Genomic DNA, 20,746 nt, shown 5'->3' on the forward strand with positions numbered 1-20,746 from the left:
TTGATCAAGTTGTAAGGATTTGGAATTTGAATTTTGAAAGGAGCGCAAAAGCAAAACGAGGCGTTTTGGATGCGATCTCTTGCTACGGACATTTGTTTAAGGAAAGAAAAAGAAAGCGACAAATGAAACTACACGACTTTATTGCAAAAAAAAAAAAAGGATTCGGAAGAGCCAGGATCTTCATCACAAAAAATGAATTTATATTTCTGCATGCATATGTTTGTTATATTAATTTGCATAATAATATATGTTAAATAAGAATAACTTAAAGTAAAATCTGTTTATTTTTGGTCGCGTGTTTCCCTTTTTCTATTTACTATGTTAAAATTATCTCGTTAACCGCTGTTTCATTTAGCGCTTTGTCGTCTAGTAACGTATCCCCCGCGTTAAGTGGAGTCTTACTGTATATGTTTTCAAGTTGGATAAATTCTGATACTGTCGAAAATTCAAATTTCTGATCCATTTACCTGAAAATTCAATGCATTTATTGCCCATAACATTCATTAAGGTATTAAGGTCTCTCTTTACTATCTACATAGCTTAAAATCAGATTGCATGTAACCAACACAATACATTTATTTGCTTAAGATTTGACAATACTATTTTGTCAAAAGTATCTAATTAGATTAAAAAGATTTATCTTATGCCGTCCTCTTCACCCCAGCATTTCGGGTGAAAGGGAGACCGATAATTATCACAAAAGTGAGAAGAAATTACTGTATTATATTCTTAAATTTTAAGACGTCATTAGTTATTTTTATTTCAAAAAATGTCAAAAATTTACATTTTCTAATAAAAACACCTCAGTTTTTTTTTTAATGAGAGTAGAATAAAATAAACAAAACTTTTTTAAAAATAAATTTAAACATAACATAAAATTATTTTTCAAAAGCAAATTAGTTTTAGTTGAAAATTTTTAATTTAAATTAGTTTTAACTACATAAGACACAAAATCGTCATCTGTGACACCAGCACAGTCATCGTGAGTCCAATTTTTACAAACTGCACTTAATCCAACCTTTACCTTACCAGGCTTTGATTCACAATATTTGCTTGAACAATAAATGTACGAGTACTTAGTAAAAATAAAGCACCTTATGCATTTATTAACTGAAGTTTCTCCTTCAGCTAGGCTCTCTATCTTCTGTCTTTCGCCTCCTTTTCTAGTGTCAGTAAATCTCCTATTCTCCTTTTCACTTGTTTAGGCTTACCCTTTAGATTCTTTTCAACAAACTGTTTCTTAAAAGGCCTGCTCGTCAGTTCGCAAAATTCAACGATCTGAAGTTTTTGGTTAGATTTTCTTTTATGGGCCACAGGCTTTGCCGAAACTAACTGAAGTTATTCTTGAAAAGTTTCCGGAGACTTTCAAGGCAGAATTTGCCTGTTTATTTGAAGTAGTTTCCATCTAGCTGCACCCGGGAATTGAATCTTCAAAACTGACTTGTGTTACTAGCATTTGCACTGTCATTCTTTTATGAACGTCCTTGTTTTGGATTTCATCATTGCCAACATTCGAAGTTCCGTTTTCCTTGACTTGAGATGGAAGAAAATCCCGTTTCTGGAAAAATATCCCTATTAAATGGATGTATTTCAGTGGCTTGGAATCCCTTCACAGCCTTGACTGTTGAGACAACTTTAGAAAAGGCATTTGAAAATAAACTAACGACCTCGTATATCGTAATTCTTTCACCAGGGTTGCATGTATGCCATATGCCACATTCCGTCGTATATTGAGGCTTAAGAGAACATAGCAGTCTAAAGGTTGGAGTCGATGACTCCTATGTGAAGTAAGAGAAATCTTTAATGATATTAACTTTGCTTTAGTTATAGCCTCTAATTTGCGATGACTGTTGTGATTATCTAAAATTAAAAGAATTTTTTTCCGCAGAACCTTCCATAAAGCTGATAAAATGAACTAAATATTTAATAAAATGTCCTGAATTCATTCATCCTGAAGTGTTTACATAAGCTGGAGCACCATTCGTCAAACTTCTCATATACTGGTATATTGGAACATAGAATAAGAATTCATTATTATAATTAATTTTTTTAAGGTAAAGAGGTACGATATAATTATAATATCGAAGGAGAGAGTCTGAAAAAAGTCTGATTTGGATTCGAAATAAGACTGTTCTTAGTTACACGAGAACGTAGTGTAATTATAATTAATACCAGTCAGTTACACCTAAAGGGAATTGGCTGAGGTAATTATATCATGAGAGGAAAGATTGGCCTTTTAACACGAAATCCGTTTAACACTCTCCGGATACAAGAGTTTATTTTCGTTTTTAGGTGTTAGAATTGTTGGTATAGGAGTTTTTTTTACAAATGCATTTATTTGTTTTGTAAATTAATATATAGCGCTTGTGCAGCAATTTATATTGATTGTTTTCTTATGTTATTAAATTTATTGTTTTAGCACTCTTTAAACGGTTCTATACTTATTTTCATTTGCGTTTTTACATAAGATTGTTACTAGGATTTTTAACAATTTTATGTCAAAATTTCGTTTCATTTCTTTTATAAAATTAAATTGTCATTTAACTATATGACGAAATGAAAGTATTCGCTTCTCATTGGCTATTACTGTATTCTAAATGCTGTATTAAATATGACGTTATTCAAATCCTCTTCTAGTCAGCAATGCTAAGAAATAAAAGTGACCAGGAGGACGGAGCTAAGAAGTGTTTTGAGTGTCCTTGAACGGTGTGTTGAGTTAGTAAGTTGGACTGATATTGTGTAAAAATGATTAATGACGTACTCATTACAATTATAATAATTTTATGATGATTATAAAAAAGGGGGAGGAGTCCAGAAAATGGTTAAAAACGAGTTAAGCATCACAACATAACTAGACTTAGCAAGAATTCTGCCATACTGAACACTGATCTGATTATCCACTTTTGGTCTTGTAATTGCTATGTTAACCTATTATACATATATATTCCTTTTTCAAATTTTTTGTTAAGTAAAAGATTAGAATAAAAAAGAGAGAGAAAAATCATTTTAATGAATCGTCTCGAAATTATTATTAACGTATACAAAATGTATTAACATAAAGAATAATTCTAATAGAGAATGCTAAATATTAGGAAGGAAAATATAAAATGTAATATTAGATGATATTTCCAAATCTATATAAATATAGCATCAACTTGACAAAATTCAAAATTTTCCTGACTACTAATCTGCAAGAGAATTACATAATTTAATAGGAAAATATTGAGCTGTTTTCGGCCAAATTTTCCCTCCTTTATTACTACGTAGGAATTGAAATCCGATTAGGATTATCATAATCCTTCGTGGAATATTTAGGTCATAGTCCTACCATTAACCAATACTCGCTAAATGCATTGAGAGCTAAGTCTGGCCGTAATGGGCAACTAAATCCAGCAACCAGTTGTTTAACTTTCCCAGCAACATTTAAAGCTGCGCGTCGCGCCATCTGTTATGATACTTCGTTTTAAAACTTTTTTGCCATTTTATAATAATTAAAAAAATAAAGAACTTAATTTTGGGGTAACGGATGAAAATTTTTCAAGGTAGGGATGCGTTTAAAATAAATTGTAAATGGCAATTTTACTTGTCATTAGCATTAAGTCCGATCCCACGCGAGATATCACACACTAATCTTCCTTTATCTCCAATTCCGTCGACCTTTAACCACCAAAATTTAATATCAAATCTCCTAATACACAAATCTTGTAAGATTCCGGAAATTTTCGACAAAAATCATAGGAGTTATTAAACTTCAAGGAGGGTGAACTAAATCGCGCTCCCCACACGCTATACAGGAAAACTTCCATTTTTATTTATTTGCATTTCTCTGTTTCAAGGTCCTCCTGAGTCCAACAATGTAAAAATCTAGGGGTCATTTTTTGACCGATCGTCATACTTATATAACAAAGCCATGAAAAATAAACATTTCTGATTTTTTAAAAAAAGGCAAATCAAACTTATGCTATAAAATATAAGCTTTAAATATCTTTATTAATCGAGATTGAAATCTTACAAAATTATTGCGCATTTATAACTTAGCGTCCTACTCAAACGGTGTGGCATCGTAGTATTGGCATTGCATGTCACTCGGATCATCTCCCCTGAAAGATATTTGTCAAATATTGATAATGTAATTTTTTTTTCAATTGTAAAATGATACTTACTCGCAAATAAAGCATTTATTTTGAAGAATGTCGAAATACATTCTTCCCACTAGTATCGAAGAGGCCGATCCGTCTTTACGGAGACAAGAGTGGAACTGTTCATCGCATGTACAACCCTTTCTGCAACAATTTTTGAATTTATACTTAATACGTTTGAAAATCATCATTGCATTTATTATCATCTCTGTTATAAGCTCATATCAATATTTGTTATACGCTTATAATAGAAAAAGTGATTGAAATTTACATAGTATAATTTCGCCAATCAGGCACCAAGTCGAGTTATGCTGCAGGTCCCAGCGGGAGACATTTTTATTTGTTACAGTAACAGTGGTCTGGTAATAAATAGATATTTAGGGTCCTGTAGCAAATTAATATAATAAAGGAAATAACGAAAAAAGAAAAAAATGTGCCCAAAAACTTTTTATATTTCCATAGAAGAGTATTTTTGAACGTAAAATAATAAGTTTAATAACAAACAATTATTGTTACACCGTCACAATTTCGGGCTGAAATTTTTAATCATCTTTTAATTTTAAAAATCACATGTCTTCCGGTCTAGCCCAGACGTTTATATACAGTTAATCGGGACCTCCGCCCTTAAGCTTTTCATAACTGGTCTCAATTTTCATCTATATAATTTCACTCTCGAGATTGACGAAGGAGAAGACAGTAGGAATTTATATTCGGCTGCAATTTCAAATTGATGACCTAATCTATTTTAGAACTCCGCAACCAGTGTGCTGCCGCAGCACAATGCCTCCAAGAAGAGGAAAAGCAGAGTTTATAGGGCACTTGAATATGATACAGTTCATATTGATACAATGGACAAATCATTTCTCTTTTGAATGTTTATTGCCAGTGACGTTTGTGAGAAGAAATTCTAACAAGCTTCAAATTTTTATTCCTTTGCAATCACATTTCACAAAATACTGTGTGTATATGCACACATTTACTCAAACTCCTCGTCTTTAAACACGAATCCATAGTTCACAGAATCTGTGCATGTGTGAATTTGGCGAGCCGCACGTCAGTTATCATCTCAATTTTTTTGAAGCGGAAAGTAAATGACCTAAGATCACTATGACTGTGAGATACTTCGTCATCGGTAGTTTCTGCATTGTTAAGAAATAAGAAAGTCGGTTATAAACAAATATTTTTATATTACCACAAGTAAAAAATAGTAAATTAGTATAATTTTTGTAACTTCTATATTTTTATACGTATTTTTATTATATATTTTTATTCTATATTCTATATACGTAATTCTGAGAAGTACCTAGGTGTATGAGAAAAAGTTACGGAACACCCTTCTATTTCTATTGAATAAATTTGTGTAAAAATAATTGTGGGAAAGTGGGGCAAGAGCTAGGGTTTTGCTACAATAATTAATAATCTATTAGAAAATATTGTCAAAACATCTCTTTAATTATTCTAGATTTAAAAAATCATCGAAAAAATTGTATAGAACGAAATTAATAGGTTATAGAAGGAATTTTTCGAAAGAAATAAATATTTGCAATCTAGTCCCACCTATGGTGCAAGATGGCACAGAGACCGGGATAAGAGTGCACAGGAAAATGTTTTATTAGAAGTATAGAAAGGGTAGAAAAAGTCTTGATTGGCGATGGATGGATGGTTTGGAAAAAAAAAAAAAAAAAAAATTAAGTTATCTTCGAAAATAAATATTGTTACTTGCCTGGTTAGAAGGCTTTCATTTTCCAAACCATATTTACTTTCGCCTGCGAGGATTTCAGGTTTGCATTTGTCATGAAATCGACAACAACTATCAGTTCCATTCAATATTCCTAAATCATCATCGTTTTTTGCTATATTTCCTGTTCCACACCATTTAGTACCTAAATATTTCAACTATCTTTTTAATAATCTGTCTTTGAAATGCAACGCAAACTTTCACTTATCTCTATCACATTGATTTATAGCTAATAAAATAGTGTCGTGTATAACGTCATATCTGATTTTCTGATAATCTTACAAAATCTGAGTTTTAGTTTGGACCAGTTTGGATTAACATATAATAAAATAAATTGAAAAAAGTTAATAAATCTTATTTTAAAAAATTGTAAAGATGTACAGTACAGTACCTTGTCAAATTATTAGACCATGCAAAAAATTGATGATTTGTTAGTTTTTGATGTAATAATTCAATAAAAATCAATTTTTGATAGGTTTATTTAAAATATTTATGTTTATTATGTTTTATGAAATAAAAAGTAAAACTTTTACATATAAAAATTTAATATAATAAAGTTTAAAAAATTAAAAATGAACATTAGTATTTATACGACCACATTTAACAGTGCTTCTATATGACGAGGAATACTACTTATACATTTTTATTCTTTTATTATTATTTTATAAAAAAAATAATAATAATAAAAGAAAGAATATTCATATATAAGATTATTATTTTCTGAATTTTTTACGTAAAAGTGAAAATTCGTATCGTTTCTCATTCGTATCTCTTTATTTTGAGTACTCAAAATAAGAAAGATACGAATGAGAAAAATGCACAAAATATTATGCATTTTGTTCATAATGTAAATGTCTAACAAAACTATTAAGAAAACAGTATGAAATGGCAAAATCGATTATTTTTATGAAAATGTATTATATTATACGGCGTTTATATATTTAATAGATTACCATTATGTAATATAATAGTACAATATAATTATTAATGTAAAGTTTTAATATTTTAATTAATATAGCTATTATTATCTACTTAGAATATGATTTTACATGAACCTGTATGTTTGGGATTGTTGAATTATTGTTTTAATTTAACATAAAAAAAAATTATGATTTAGTTAATAATTAAGATAAGTAAAACATTAAGATATAATTGATCTTACATTTATTTTAATTGCTTTTTTATGAATTAAAATGTTTTATCAGAGAGTTGAACAACAATCTATAATTGATTCATTTAGAATGAAGTAAAAATTACAAAATCTTATTCGACCTCAGCAGAATAATTCAAAATAAATTAACAAACACTTTTTTAGTCTGCTGGGATTTTGATTTATTTTGTAAAAATTATAAAAGAGTTCAAATTTAATAGCTTTAATATCATTATCCAAGATTTAAGTAAAAAATAATAAACCAAAAAAGTAAATTTAATAGCCTATATTTTAAAATTAAAAAATTAAATTCACAGTTTACCTGTACCCGAATAATTAATTCGGTTCCAAATTTGTTTTATCATCAATTTTCTAAAGATAATTGCTAACCGATTCGAAAATAAGAGTTACAAGATCACATTAGAAATTGGAATTTCATGAAATTCAATCAATTAAGATTATTTTCTCACGATTATTAAATATTTATTTTTAAAGACGGGTTGACATTTGTAATTAGAAAACATTGCGCTAAAGCAAAAATCACCGTATACACACTACACTAATTTGAGAAGCTTAACGTCTGTTTTTAATATAAGAAATTATTTATTACTCTACAAAATTTGTGTAGAAAAAAAAAATCGAAAATTTTAAACTAATTATTACTAAAATTATAAGCAACGTTAAATTTATAGTGTTTAATTTATCGTCAAACTTTACCTGGAAATATTATCGACATATTGAAATCGAATAGTTGTTGTTCTAGGGTTTGTCTTTCGATTAAATTTAATTTCGAATCATAAGGTCCTTGAGGTTTCTGTTTTGGGACATTCTCGTGTCCAGAATCAATACTACATATTTCGCTAAAATAAATTAATTAATTGTATTTAATTTTAGTAAAATAATGAATACGTATTACATTCATAACCTGTTCTCACTTACTATATAAGTTGATGAAATCGTTCTTGTTCAGAAACGAACTTTTGCCTAGATATGGCCTCTTCATTTTCCTTTACTTCTAGAGAAAAAGTTTCTTCTATTTCATTTTTCTTAGAGGCAACAAAATTCACCAAGCTAACTGCGCACACAAATGTAATACTGAACATTGTTGTCACCTGGAAAATAATTCGCGAAAGTCTAATAAAACATAATTGCTATAGAAAAGTTTAAATACGAAAACATTCAATTGTTCTACTTTGTGCAGAAAAATATTTAGACAAATTTAAACTTAAAATAACTTCAATTATGGCTGTTTAAAAGTTTTATGACTTCATTACAGATAACAAAATATAATTAAAATAATTAATTTTAATTTACAAATCTAAGCATAAAACAACTCAACTGAATTATTGTAGTGTGCTTTTTAAATGACACGCAAACACATGACGCTTTTATATATGTCGAATGCATTTTATGAACATCTGTGAAATTGCCTTCTTTCTCTGCTGCTGAATTAGAATTAAATTATTTAAAACATGTAAATAATACAGTAAATCGTTCTCTATTTATTAAATGTTTTTTCTTAAGATTTTTTTTTTCATTTTAGAAGTCGATTATCGACTTTTAAGATTCAAAATAAATATTTTAATTAATTAATTAATTAATTTGTAAATAATGATTTTTCAATAATGATGTTTTTATTCTCCACATCATAAATATCTTTTTTGCTGGATTTTTTTACATTATTCTTTCAAAATGTTGACTTTTTTTAGCATAAAATAAACGAAATGAAATACAGNTTACTTACTAGAAAATAAATTAAATTATTCAAATTTATGATATTCCTGTATGATCTTTTTTATTCATATAAAATTCTATTTTACTATCTCATCCCGGAAAAGAAATTATTTTTCCCGTAATCCCGCTGGAGGCAAATTTTCCGGGAAATGAGAAACCCTAGTGTAGAACTGGAAAATAGTGATTCTGAAACCAAAGAACTCAAAGAATTTCTCTACAGATTTCCTTAGTAAAAGTTTGGTAACGATAACCGAAATCGTTGATCAAGTTGTAAGGATTTGGAATTTGAATTTTGAAAGGAGCGCAAAAGCAAAACGAGGCGTTTTGGATGCGATCTCTTGCTACGGACATTTGTTTAAGGAAAGAAAAAGAAAGCGACAAATGAAACTACACGACTTTATTGCAAAAAAAAAAAAAGGATTCGGAAGAGCCAGGATCTTCATCACAAAAAATGAACTTATATTTCTGCATGCATATGTTTGTTATATTAATTTGCATAATAATATATGTTAAATAAGAATAACTTAAAGTAAAATCTGTTTATTTTTGGTCGCGTGTTTCCCTTTTTCTATTTACTATGTTAAAATTATCTCGTTAACCGCTGTTTCATTTAGCGCTTTGTCGTCTAGTAACGTATCCCCCGCGTTAAGTGGAGTCTTACTGTATATGTTTTCAAGTTGGATAAATTCTGATACTGTCGAAAATTCAAATTTCTGATCCATTTACCTGAAAATTCAATGCATTTATTGCCCATAACATTCATTAAGGTATTAAGGTCTCTCTTTACTATCTACATAGCTTAAAATCAGATTGCATGTAACCAACACAATACATTTATTTGCTTAAGATTTGACAATACTATTTTGTCAAAAGTATCTAATTAGATTAAAAAGATTTATCTTATGCGGTCCTCTTCACCCCAGCATTTCGGGTGAAAGGGAGACCGATAATTATCACAAAAGTGAGAAGAAATTACTGTATTATATTCTTAAATTTTAAGACGTCATTAGTTATTTTTATTTCAAAAAATGTCAAAAATTTACATTTTCTAATAAAAACACCTCAGTTTTTTTTTTAATGAGAGTAGAATAAAATAAACAAAACTTTTTTAAAAATAAATTTAAACATAACATAAAATTATTTTTCAAAAGCAAATTAGTTTTAGTTGAAAATTTTTAATTTAAATTAGTTTTAACTACATAAGACACAAAATCGTCATCTGTGACACCAGCACAGTCATCGTGAGTCCAATTTTTACAAACTGCACTTAATCCAACCTTTACCTTACCAGGCTTTGATTCACAATATTTGCTTGAACAATAAATGTACGAGTACTTAGTAAAAATAAAGCACCTTATGCATTTATTAACTGAAGTTTCTCCTTCAGCTAGGCTCTCTATCTTCTGTCTTTCGCCTCCTTTTCTAGTGTCAGTAAATCTCCTATTCTCCTTTTCACTTGTTTAGGCTTACCCTTTAGATTCTTTTCAACAAACTGTTTCTTAAAAGGCCTGCTCGTCAGTTCGCAAAATTCAACGATCTGAAGTTTTTGGTTAGATTTTCTTTTATGGGCCACAGGCTTTGCCGAAACTAACTGAAGTTATTCTTGAAAAGTTTCCGGAGACTTTCAAGGCAGAATTTGCCTGTTTATTTGAAGTAGTTTCCATCTAGCTGCACCCGGGAATTGAATCTTCAAAACTGACTTGTGTTACTAGCATTTGCACTGTCATTCTTTTATGAACGTCCTTGTTTTGGATTTCATCATTGCCAACATTCGAAGTTCCGTTTTCCTTGACTTGAGATGGAAGAAAATCCCGTTTCTGGAAAAATATCCCTATTAAATGGATGTATTTCAGTGGCTTGGAATCCCTTCACAGCCTTGACTGTTGAGACAACTTTAGAAAAGGCATTTGAAAATAAACTAACGACCTCGTATATCGTAATTCTTTCACCAGGGTTGCATGTATGCCATATGCCACATTCCGTCGTATATTGAGGCTTAAGAGAACATAGCAGTCTAAAGGTTGGAGTCGATGACTCCTATGTGAAGTAAGAGAAATCTTTAATGATATTAACTTTGCTTTAGTTATAGCCTCTAATTTGCGATGACTGTTGTGATTATCTAAAATTAAAAGAATTTTTTTCCGCAGAACCTTCCATAAAGCTGATAAAATGAACTAAATATTTAATAAAATGTCCTGAATTCATTCATCCTGAAGTGTTTACATAAGCTGGAGCACCATTCGTCAAACTTCTCATATACTGGTATATTGGAACATAGAATAAGAATTCATTATTATAATTAATTTTTTTAAGGTAAAGAGGTACGATATAATTATAATATCGAAGGAGAGAGTCTGAAAAAAGTCTGATTTGGATTCGAAATAAGACTGTTCTTAGTTACACGAGAACGTAGTGTAATTATAATTAATACCAGTCAGTTACACCTAAAGGGAATTGGCTGAGGTAATTATATCATGAGAGGAAAGATTGGCCTTTTAACACGAAATCCGTTTAACACTCTCCGGATACAAGAGTTTATTTTCGTTTTTAGGTGTTAGAATTGTTGGTATAGGAGTTTTTTTTACAAATGCATTTATTTGTTTTGTAAATTAATATATAGCGCTTGTGCAGCAATTTATATTGATTGTTTTCTTATGTTATTAAATTTATTGTTTTAGCACTCTTTAAACGGTTCTATACTTATTTTCATTTGCGTTTTTACATAAGATTGTTACTAGGATTTTTAACAATTTTATGTCAAAATTTCGTTTCATTTCTTTTATAAAATTAAATTGTCATTTAACTATATGACGAAATGAAAGTATTCGCTTCTCATTGGCTATTACTGTATTCTAAATGCTGTATTAAATATGACGTTATTCAAATCCTCTTCTAGTCAGCAATGCTAAGAAATAAAAGTGACCAGGAGGACGGAGCTAAGAAGTGTTTTGAGTGTCCTTGAACGGTGTGTTGAGTTAGTAAGTTGGACTGATATTGTGTAAAAATGATTAATGACGTACTCATTACAATTATAATAATTTTATGATGATTATAAAAAAGGGGGAGGAGTCCAGAAAATGGTTAAAAACGAGTTAAGCATCACAACATAACTAGACTTAGCAAGAATTCTGCCATACTGAACACTGATCTGATTATCCACTTTTGGTCTTGTAATTGCTATGTTAACCTATTATACATATATATTCCTTTTTCAAATTTTTTGTTAAGTAAAAGATTAGAATAAAAAAGAGAGAGAAAAATCATTTTAATGAATCGTCTCGAAATTATTATTAACGTATACAAAATGTATTAACATAAAGAATAATTCTAATAGAGAATGCTAAATATTAGGAAGGAAAATATAAAATGTAATATTAGATGATATTTCCAAATCTATATAAATATAGCATCAACTTGACAAAATTCAAAATTTTCCTGACTACTAATCTGCAAGAGAATTACATAATTTAATAGGAAAATATTGAGCTGTTTTCGGCCAAATTTTCCCTCCTTTATTACTACGTAGGAATTGAAATCCGATTAGGATTATCATAATCCTTCGTGGAATATTTAGGTCATAGTCCTACCATTAACCAATACTCGCTAAATGCATTGAGAGCTAAGTCTGGCCGTAATGGGCAACTAAATCCAGCAACCAGTTGTTTAACTTTCCCAGCAACATTTAAAGCTGCGCGTCGCGCCATCTGTTATGATACTTCGTTTTAAAACTTTTTTGCCATTTTATAATAATTAAAAAAATAAAGAACTTAATTTTGGGGTAACGGATGAAAATTTTTCAAGGTAGGGATGCGTTTAAAATAAATTGTAAATGGCAATTTTACTCGTTATTAGTATTAAGTCCGATCCCACGCGAGATATGACACTAATCTCCCTTTATCTCCAATCCCGTCGACCTTTAACCATCAAAATTTAATATCAAATCTCCTAATACACAAATCTTGTAAGATTCCGGAAATTTTCGACAAAAATCATAGGAGTTATTAAACTTCAAGGAGGGTGAACTAAATCGCGCTCCCCACACGCTATACAGGAAAACTTCCATTTTTATTTATTTGCATTTCTCTGTTTCAAGGTCCTCCTGAGTCCAACAATGTAAAAATCTAGGGGTCATTTTTTGACCGATCGTCATACTTATATAACAAAGCCATGAAAAATAAACATTTCTGATTTTTTAAAAAAAAGGCAAATCAAACTTATGCTATAAAATATAAGCTTTAAATATCTTTATTAATCGAGATTGAAATTTTACAAAATTATTGTGCATTTATAACTTAGCGTCCTACTCAAACGGTGTGGCATCGTAGTATTGGCATTGCATGTCACTCGGATCATCTCCCCTGAAAGATATTTGTCAAATATTGATAATGTAATTTTTTTTTCAATTGTAAAATGATACTTACTCGCAAATAAAGCATTTATTTTGAAGAATGTCGAAATACATTCTTCCCACTAGTATCGAAGAGGCCGATCCGTCTTTACGGAGACAAGAGTGGAACTGTTCATCGCATGTACAACCCTTTCTGCAACAATTTTTGAATTTATACTTAATACGTTTGAAAATCATCATTGCATTTATTATCATCTCTGTTATAAGCTCATATCAATATTTGTTATACGCTTATAATAGAAAAAGTGATTGAAATTTACATAGTATAATTTCGCCAATCAGGCACCAAGTCGAGTTATGCTGCAGGTCCCAGCGGGAGACATTTTTATTTGTTACAGTAACAGTGGTCTGGTAATAAATAGATATTTAGGGTCCTGTAGCAAATTAATATAATAAAGGAAATAACGAAAAAAGAAAAAAATGTGCCCAAAAACTTTTTATATTTCCATAGAAGAGTATTTTTGAACGTAAAATAATAAGTTTAATAACAAACAATTATTGTTACACCGTCACAATTTCGGGCTGAAATTTTTAATCATCTTTTAATTTTAAAAATCACATGTCTTCCGGTCTAGCCCAGACGTTTATATACAGTTAATCGGGACCTCCGCCCTTAAGCTTTTCATAACTGGTCTCAATTTTCATCTATATAATTTCACTCTCGAGATTGACGAAGGAGAAGACAGTAGGAATTTATATTCGGCTGCAATTTCAAATTGATGACCTAATCTATTTTAGAACTCCGCAACCAGTGTGCTGCCGCAGCACAATGCCTCCAAGAAGAGGAAAAGCAGAGTTTATAGGGCACTTGAATATGATACAGTTCATATTGATACAATGGACAAATCATTTCTCTTTTGAATGTTTATTGCCAGTGACGTTTGTGAGAAGAAATTCTAACAAGCTTCAAATTTTTATTCCTTTGCAATCACATTTCACAAAATACTGTGTGTATATGCACACATTTACTCAAACTCCTCGTCTTTAAACACGAATCCATAGTTCACAGAATCTGTGCATGTGTGAATTTGGCGAGCCGCACGTCAGTTATCATCTCAATTTTTTTGAAGCGGAAAGTAAATGACCTAAGATCACTATGACTGTGAGATACTTCGTCATCGGTAGTTTCTGCATTGTTAAGAAATAAGAAAGTCGGTTATAAACAAATATTTTTATATTACCACAAGTAAAAAATAGTAAATTAGTATAATTTTTGTAACTTCTATATTTTTATACGTATTTTTATTATATATTTTTATTCTATATTCTATATACGTAATTCTGAGAAGTACCTAGGTGTATGAGAAAAAGTTACGGAACACCCTTCTATTTCTATTGAATAAATTTGTGTAAAAATAATTGTGGGAAAGTGGGGCAAGAGCTAGGGTTTTGCTACAATAATTAATAATCTATTAGAAAATATTGTCAAAACATCTCTTTAATTATTCTAGATTTAAAAAATCATCGAAAAAATTGTATAGAACGAAATTAATAGGTTATAGAAGGAATTTTTCGAAAGAAATAAATATTTGCAATCTAGTCCCACCTATGGTGCAAGATGGCACAGAGACCGGGATAAGAGTGCACAGGAAAATGTTTTATTAGAAGTATAGAAAGGGTAGAAAAAGTCTTGATTGGCGATGGATGGATGGTTTGGTAAAAAAAAAAAAAAAAAAATTAAGTTATCTTCGAAAATAAATATTGTTACTTGCCTGGTTAGAAGGCTTTCATTTTCCAAACCATATTTACTTTCGCCTGCGAGGATTTCAGGTTTGCATTTGTCATGAAATCGACAACAACTATCAGTTCCATTCAATATTCCTAAATCATCATCGTTTTTTGCTATATTTCCTGTTCCACACCATTTAGTACCTAAATATTTCAACTATCTTTTTAATAATCTGTCTTTGAAATGCAACGCAAACTTTCACTTATCTCTATCACATTGATTTATAGCTAATAAAATAGTGTCGTGTATAACGTCATATCTGATTTTCTGATAATCTTACAAAATCTGAGTTTTAGTTTGGACCAGTTTGGATTAACATATAATAAAATAAATTGAAAAAAGTTAATAAATCTTATTTTAAAAAATTGTAAAGATGTACAGTACAGTACCTTGTCAAATTATTAGACCATGCAAAAAATTGATGATTTGTTAGTTTTTGATGTAATAATTCAATAAAAATCAATTTTTGATAGGTTTATTTAAAATATTTATGTTTATTATGTTTTATGAAATAAAAAGTAAAACTTTTACATATAAAAATTTAATATAATAAAGTTTAAAAAATTAAAAATGAACATTAGTATTTATACGACCACATTTAACAGTGCTTCTATATGACGAGGAATACTACTTATACATTTTTATTCTTTTATTATTATTTTATAAAAAAAATAATAATAATAAAAGAAAGAATATTCATATATAAGATTATTATTTTCTGAATTTTTTACGTAAAAGTGAAAATTCGTATCGTTTCTCATTCGTATCTCTTTATTTTGAGTACTCAAAATAAGAAAGATACGAATGAGAAAAATGCACAAAATATTATGCATTTTGTTCATAATGTAAATGTCTAACAAAACTATTAAGAAAACAGTATGAAATGGCAAAATCGATTATTTTTATGAAAATGTATTATATTATACGGCGTTTATATATTTAATAGATTACCATTATGTAATATAATAGTACAATATAATTATTAATGTAAAGTTTTAATATTTTAATTAATATAGCTATTATTATCTACTTAGAATATGATTTTACATGAACCTGTATGTTTGGGATTGTTGAATTATTGTTTTAATTTAACATAAAAAAAAATTATGATTTAGTTAATAATTAAGATAAGTAAAACATTAAGATATAATTGATCTTACATTTATTTTAATTGCTTTTTTATGAATTAAAATGTTTTATCAGAGAGTTGAACAACAATCTATAATTGATTCATTTAGAATGAAGTAAAAATTACAAAATCTTATTCGACCTCAGCAGAATAATTCAAAATAAATTAACAAACACTTTTTTAGTCTGCTGGGATTTTGATTTATTTTGTAAAAATTATAAAAGAGTTCAAATTTAATAGCTTTAATATCATTATCCAAGATTTAAGTAAAAAATAATAAACCAAAAAAGTAAATTTAATAGCCTATATTTTAAAATTAAAAAATTAAATTCACAGTTTACCTGTACCCGAATAATTAATTCGGTTCCAAATTTGTTTTATCATCAATTTTCTAAAGATAATTGCTAACCGATTCGAAAATAAGAGTTACAAGATCACATTAGAAATTGGAATTTCATGAAATTCAATCAATTAAGATTATTTTCTCACGATTATTAAATATTTATTTTTAAAGACGGGTTGACATTTGTAATTAGAAAACATTGCGCTAAAGCAAAAATCACCGTATACACACTACACTAATTTGAGAAGCTTAACGTCTGTTTTTAATATAAGAAATTATTTATTACTCTACAAAATTTGTGTAGAAAAAAAAAATCGAAAATTTTAAACTAATTATTACTAAAATTATAAGCAACGTTAAATTTATAGTGTTTAATTTATCGTCAAACTTTACCTGGAAATATTATCGACATATTGAAATCGAATAGTTGTTGTTCTAGGGTTTGTCTTTCGATTAAATTTAATTTCGAATCATAAGGTCCTTGAGGTTTCTGTTTTGGGACATTCTCGTGTCCAGAATCAATACTACATATTTCGCTAAAATAAATTAATTAATTGTATTTAATTTTAGTAAAATAATGAATACGTATTACATTCATAACCTGTTCTCACTTACTATATAAGTTGATGAAATCGTTCTTGTTCAGAAACGAACTTTTGCCTAGATATGGCCTCTTCATTTTCCTTTACTTCTAGAGAAAAAGTTTCTTCTATTTCATTTTTCTTAGAGGCAACAAAATTCACCAAGCTAACTGCGCACACAAATGTAATACTGAACATTGTTGTCACCTGGAAAATAATTCGCGAAAGTCTAATAAAACATAATTGCTATAGAAAAGTTTAAATACGAAAACATTCAATTGTTCTACTTTGTGCAGAAAAATATTTAGACAAATTTAAACTTAAAATAACTTCAATTATGGCTGTTTAAAAGTTTTATGACTTCATTACAGATAACAAAATATAATTAAAATAATTAATTTTAATTTACAAATCTAAGCATAAAACAACTCAACTGAATTATTGTAGTGTGCTTTTTAAATGACACGCAAACACATGACGCTTTTATATATGTCGAATGCATTTTATGAACATCTGTGAAATTGCCTTCTTTCTCTGCTGCTGAATTAGAATTAAATTATTTAAAACATGTAAATAATACAGTAAATCGTTCTCTATTTATTAAATGTTTTTTCTTAAGATTTTTTTTTTCATTTTAGAAGTCGATTATCGACTTTTAAGATTCAAAATAAATATTTTAATTAATTAATTAATTAATTTGTAAATAATGATTTTTCAATAATGATGTTTTTATTCTCCACATCATAAATATCTTTTTTGCTGGATTTTTTTACATTATTCTTTCAAAATGTTGACTTTTTTTAGCATAAAATAAACGAAATGAAATACAGTAGTTTTAGAGGTAGTTTGCTTTGTACATTAACAGGCCGCTTGCTTTTTATTTATCACAATAGCTTTATCGTTTATAATAATTCTTTTATCAATAATTTTCATCTTTTGTAAAATTATCACATTATGTGATATTAAAGTATTTTGAAATTTGATAATGGAATCATTCCGTGTCGATTCATGTAGTTGACCCTCATCATACCAGATTTTGGCTCCACGAAATGGGTTCATTTTGCACCCATACGAAGCCCATTGTCATTACACATCTACACATGCGTTATCAGATAGCACCCCGCACCTGTTTCACTAAACCGACATCTAACACGCCAAATGCTTCGTAAAGGAAGTGCACCAAAATGTTATATATCATCTTAGTAAGGCCTAGATGTTAACGACTTGATAAATCTATTTAAAATTTATTTAATAAAAATATATGCTAGTGTTAGATACTTCATACTTTATGAAATCATTTTAAACAAAAGAAATCAAATTATGAAAAGAAATTATTAAAGAAACAAACCTTTAAAAAAATTCATAAAAACTAAAGATAGTAGAGTAATATCATAAGTAATACTGTATTTATAATAAAAATTAATTTATTTAAAATATAATTTTATGAGAACAGAAATTACAGAGATGATAATTTTACTGTGTAATATCATAATAATAGGAGTTCAAAATTTGTCATAGTTAGTTTCATTGAAGAGGAATAGACCTAAAAACTTATTTTATATAATTTATACAATCGGGGATTGTTTTCTTTAACGTTTAATATAAATTATTATTACCCGGTATTTGAGGATTGTCTTATTCTAAACTGTGTCCACTTTTTAAAATATTCAAAAATTTGCATCTATCCGATTACTAATTTAAAAAACTATCATAATAATAAGATTTTCATCGTTAAAAACAGGCTTATTGCATAAAAATTTAATGTAGAAATTTGAATATCATTCCAAATTGCATACTTTATTCCAAAATTCGTCTTATTCATCTTATAAATTTCAATATTTTCTCAATTCTTCGTTGAAATTACTATTCTCTGATAGTTCACATTATGTTCATTCTTACTTGTTGGTTTATAAATCAATGTTAGCATTGTCAAATTTTAATCTTTAAAAGATTTTATTGAATAATGAAAATTAAGAGAAAGACGTTAATAGTTGATCATTTAATAATTCTAAATAAATATTTAAAAATCTAGCTCAATACGTTTCATAATACGCTCGTAAATAAAAATATAAAATATAAATACCTTTATTAATAATATTTTATTAAGAATTGAGATTTTATTATGTATGCATATTGTGTTTGTTGACGTCAGGGACACATGATCCTACGGGATTCGCATATTGTAAAGGATGTTATTATGCTTCTGAATTTACGAAATATAATAGGTCTAAAGGAGTGTAATTTCATCTTATTGTATATACTATTATTATTCAATAATCTTTAATTGGTTTACTCCCTTCTTTATTCTATACTTTATCATAATTTAAACTTTTGCATACCATTTACTTTAACTCATAAATAATTTAATATTTATCAACAAGATACTGGCGCGATATAGAAATCTTTTCATCGTTGATTCATATTGAAATGCGATCCAAAAGTATATTTGATTCGAATTAAAGTGCTTAACGATGGGAAAAAAATCTTTTTTGCAACCAGGCATGTTCCAGAGGTGGAAGCTGGGGATTTTGGTCCCCAAAGTTTTAGAAGACTAAAACTTAGGGGAATCATACAGCTTCATGGGGCACAGGCAAATTTGAATTAGGGAGCTCCATGTTCACTGTTTATTTCAGGCATTTTTCTTCGAGGGAATTTTTTGGTGAAAATCATGAAAAAATTTTTTTAAAAAATACTAAAGAACAAAATTGTAGATAAAATTTCATTAAAAACAAAACAAAATTAGATATATGGCATTTAAATGTAATCCACAAGAAAAATTCATAAATAATGCACTAGTTAGCATAAATAATAATCTACTTTAATATTTATTGCACCAAATATTAAACTAGATTAATTAAACAAGAATTAGAATAATATGTACTTATAAACCACAGTCGTTTAATATAACAAAGAAAAAACTTTTTATTAAAAAAAACATGTCTTAACAAAACGAATTCAAAAAATATTCGTAATTACGACGACAATTTAAAAAAAAAACACAAGACAGATTATAGGGATGAACGAACAAAATGTATTATATTTTTGATTTTCATGCTTTTTGAGGTGAGAAATCGTCAATCAATTAATTATAATCATTATAATCAACCCTGTTTGAAAAAATCATTCTAGATGTATAATATTGCCAAATTACATAATTTTTCTTGACCAATTGAATTTTCTAATATAATTTATAAAACATTAGTTTGGGGCCTGTTGACGGGAACTCCAGGTAATTGTCCTTTTTACCATAGAATAACACACCACTGACCATAGTAGTTCCTATCTCTATACATTAATGTTAGTTTTACTAACAGAAATAATATCTCTAAGACTGTTATTTATTAATAAAAAAAAACATTCTCTTTATATTTCATTTGTTCAAAATAAAATTTTAAAAAAAAGAGGCAAAAGGAGCCCATTAAGGAGCAAAAGGGTCTGTTCTACATATCAAGCTTTCGACGGCCCTCTTCGCAACCTATCCAATTCTCTTTCAGTTGTATTTATAAAACAAATTTAACTGAATAGTATTTATCATTTCAAAAAGAATCCCATTTTATTGTAAAAACAGTATTTTTGAAATATTAATGAAGTTATAAAGCAAACTACTGTATTCTAACAAACTAGTTTATTTTAATATACATAAAAATAATAGATGTTACTTCGCCATATTTTTAAGATCGCACCGAGGAACAGATTAGTATTTTTCGAAGTAAAAATGTCTTAAAACGAACTACTGCATTAAATTTTTCATAAGCTCAGTAAGCTATATTTAGTATAAAAATTCTATGGTATGAG

The 20,746-nt window shown here is 28.4% G+C and overlaps 2 protein-coding genes across 2 annotated transcripts in view; both read right to left on the minus strand.

The window, feature by feature from the left end:
• Window positions 1-3,975: 3,975 nt before the first annotated feature.
• LOC111635965 (acidic phospholipase A2 PA4-like) lies at window positions 3,976-8,397 on the minus strand. Its single transcript, XM_023381111.1, has 6 exons — window positions 8,367-8,397; window positions 7,967-8,139; window positions 7,745-7,887; window positions 5,863-6,022; window positions 4,164-4,283; window positions 3,976-4,100 (listed from the first exon to the last, which is right to left on the minus strand). Exons 2-6 carry the CDS (start codon window positions 8,128-8,130, stop codon window positions 4,043-4,045), a joined length of 645 nt encoding a protein of 214 aa, XP_023236879.1. The 5' UTR covers window positions 8,131-8,139; window positions 8,367-8,397; the 3' UTR covers window positions 3,976-4,042.
• Window positions 8,398-12,993: 4,596 nt separating this feature from the next.
• Window positions 12,994-20,746, minus strand: part of LOC111635953 (acidic phospholipase A2 PA4-like) — a 35,688-nt gene continuing 27,935 nt past the window's right edge. Inside the window, exons 2-6 of the mRNA XM_023381100.1 lie at window positions 16,986-17,158; window positions 16,764-16,906; window positions 14,882-15,041; window positions 13,183-13,302; window positions 12,994-13,119 (exon numbers count right to left, since the gene is read on the minus strand). Coding sequence (XP_023236868.1) covers window positions 13,062-13,119; window positions 13,183-13,302; window positions 14,882-15,041; window positions 16,764-16,906; window positions 16,986-17,149 — 645 coding nt within the window. The 5' untranslated portion in view covers window positions 17,150-17,158 and the 3' untranslated portion in view covers window positions 12,994-13,061. The remainder of the gene's footprint in view (window positions 13,120-13,182; window positions 13,303-14,881; window positions 15,042-16,763; window positions 16,907-16,985; window positions 17,159-20,746) is intronic.

Source organism: Centruroides sculpturatus, unplaced genomic scaffold (assembly GCF_000671375.1).
Source record: "Centruroides sculpturatus isolate CEXI.00-Female unplaced genomic scaffold, Cexi_2.0 scaffold954, whole genome shotgun sequence".
Taxonomy (NCBI): Eukaryota; Metazoa; Arthropoda; class Arachnida; order Scorpiones; family Buthidae; genus Centruroides; species Centruroides sculpturatus.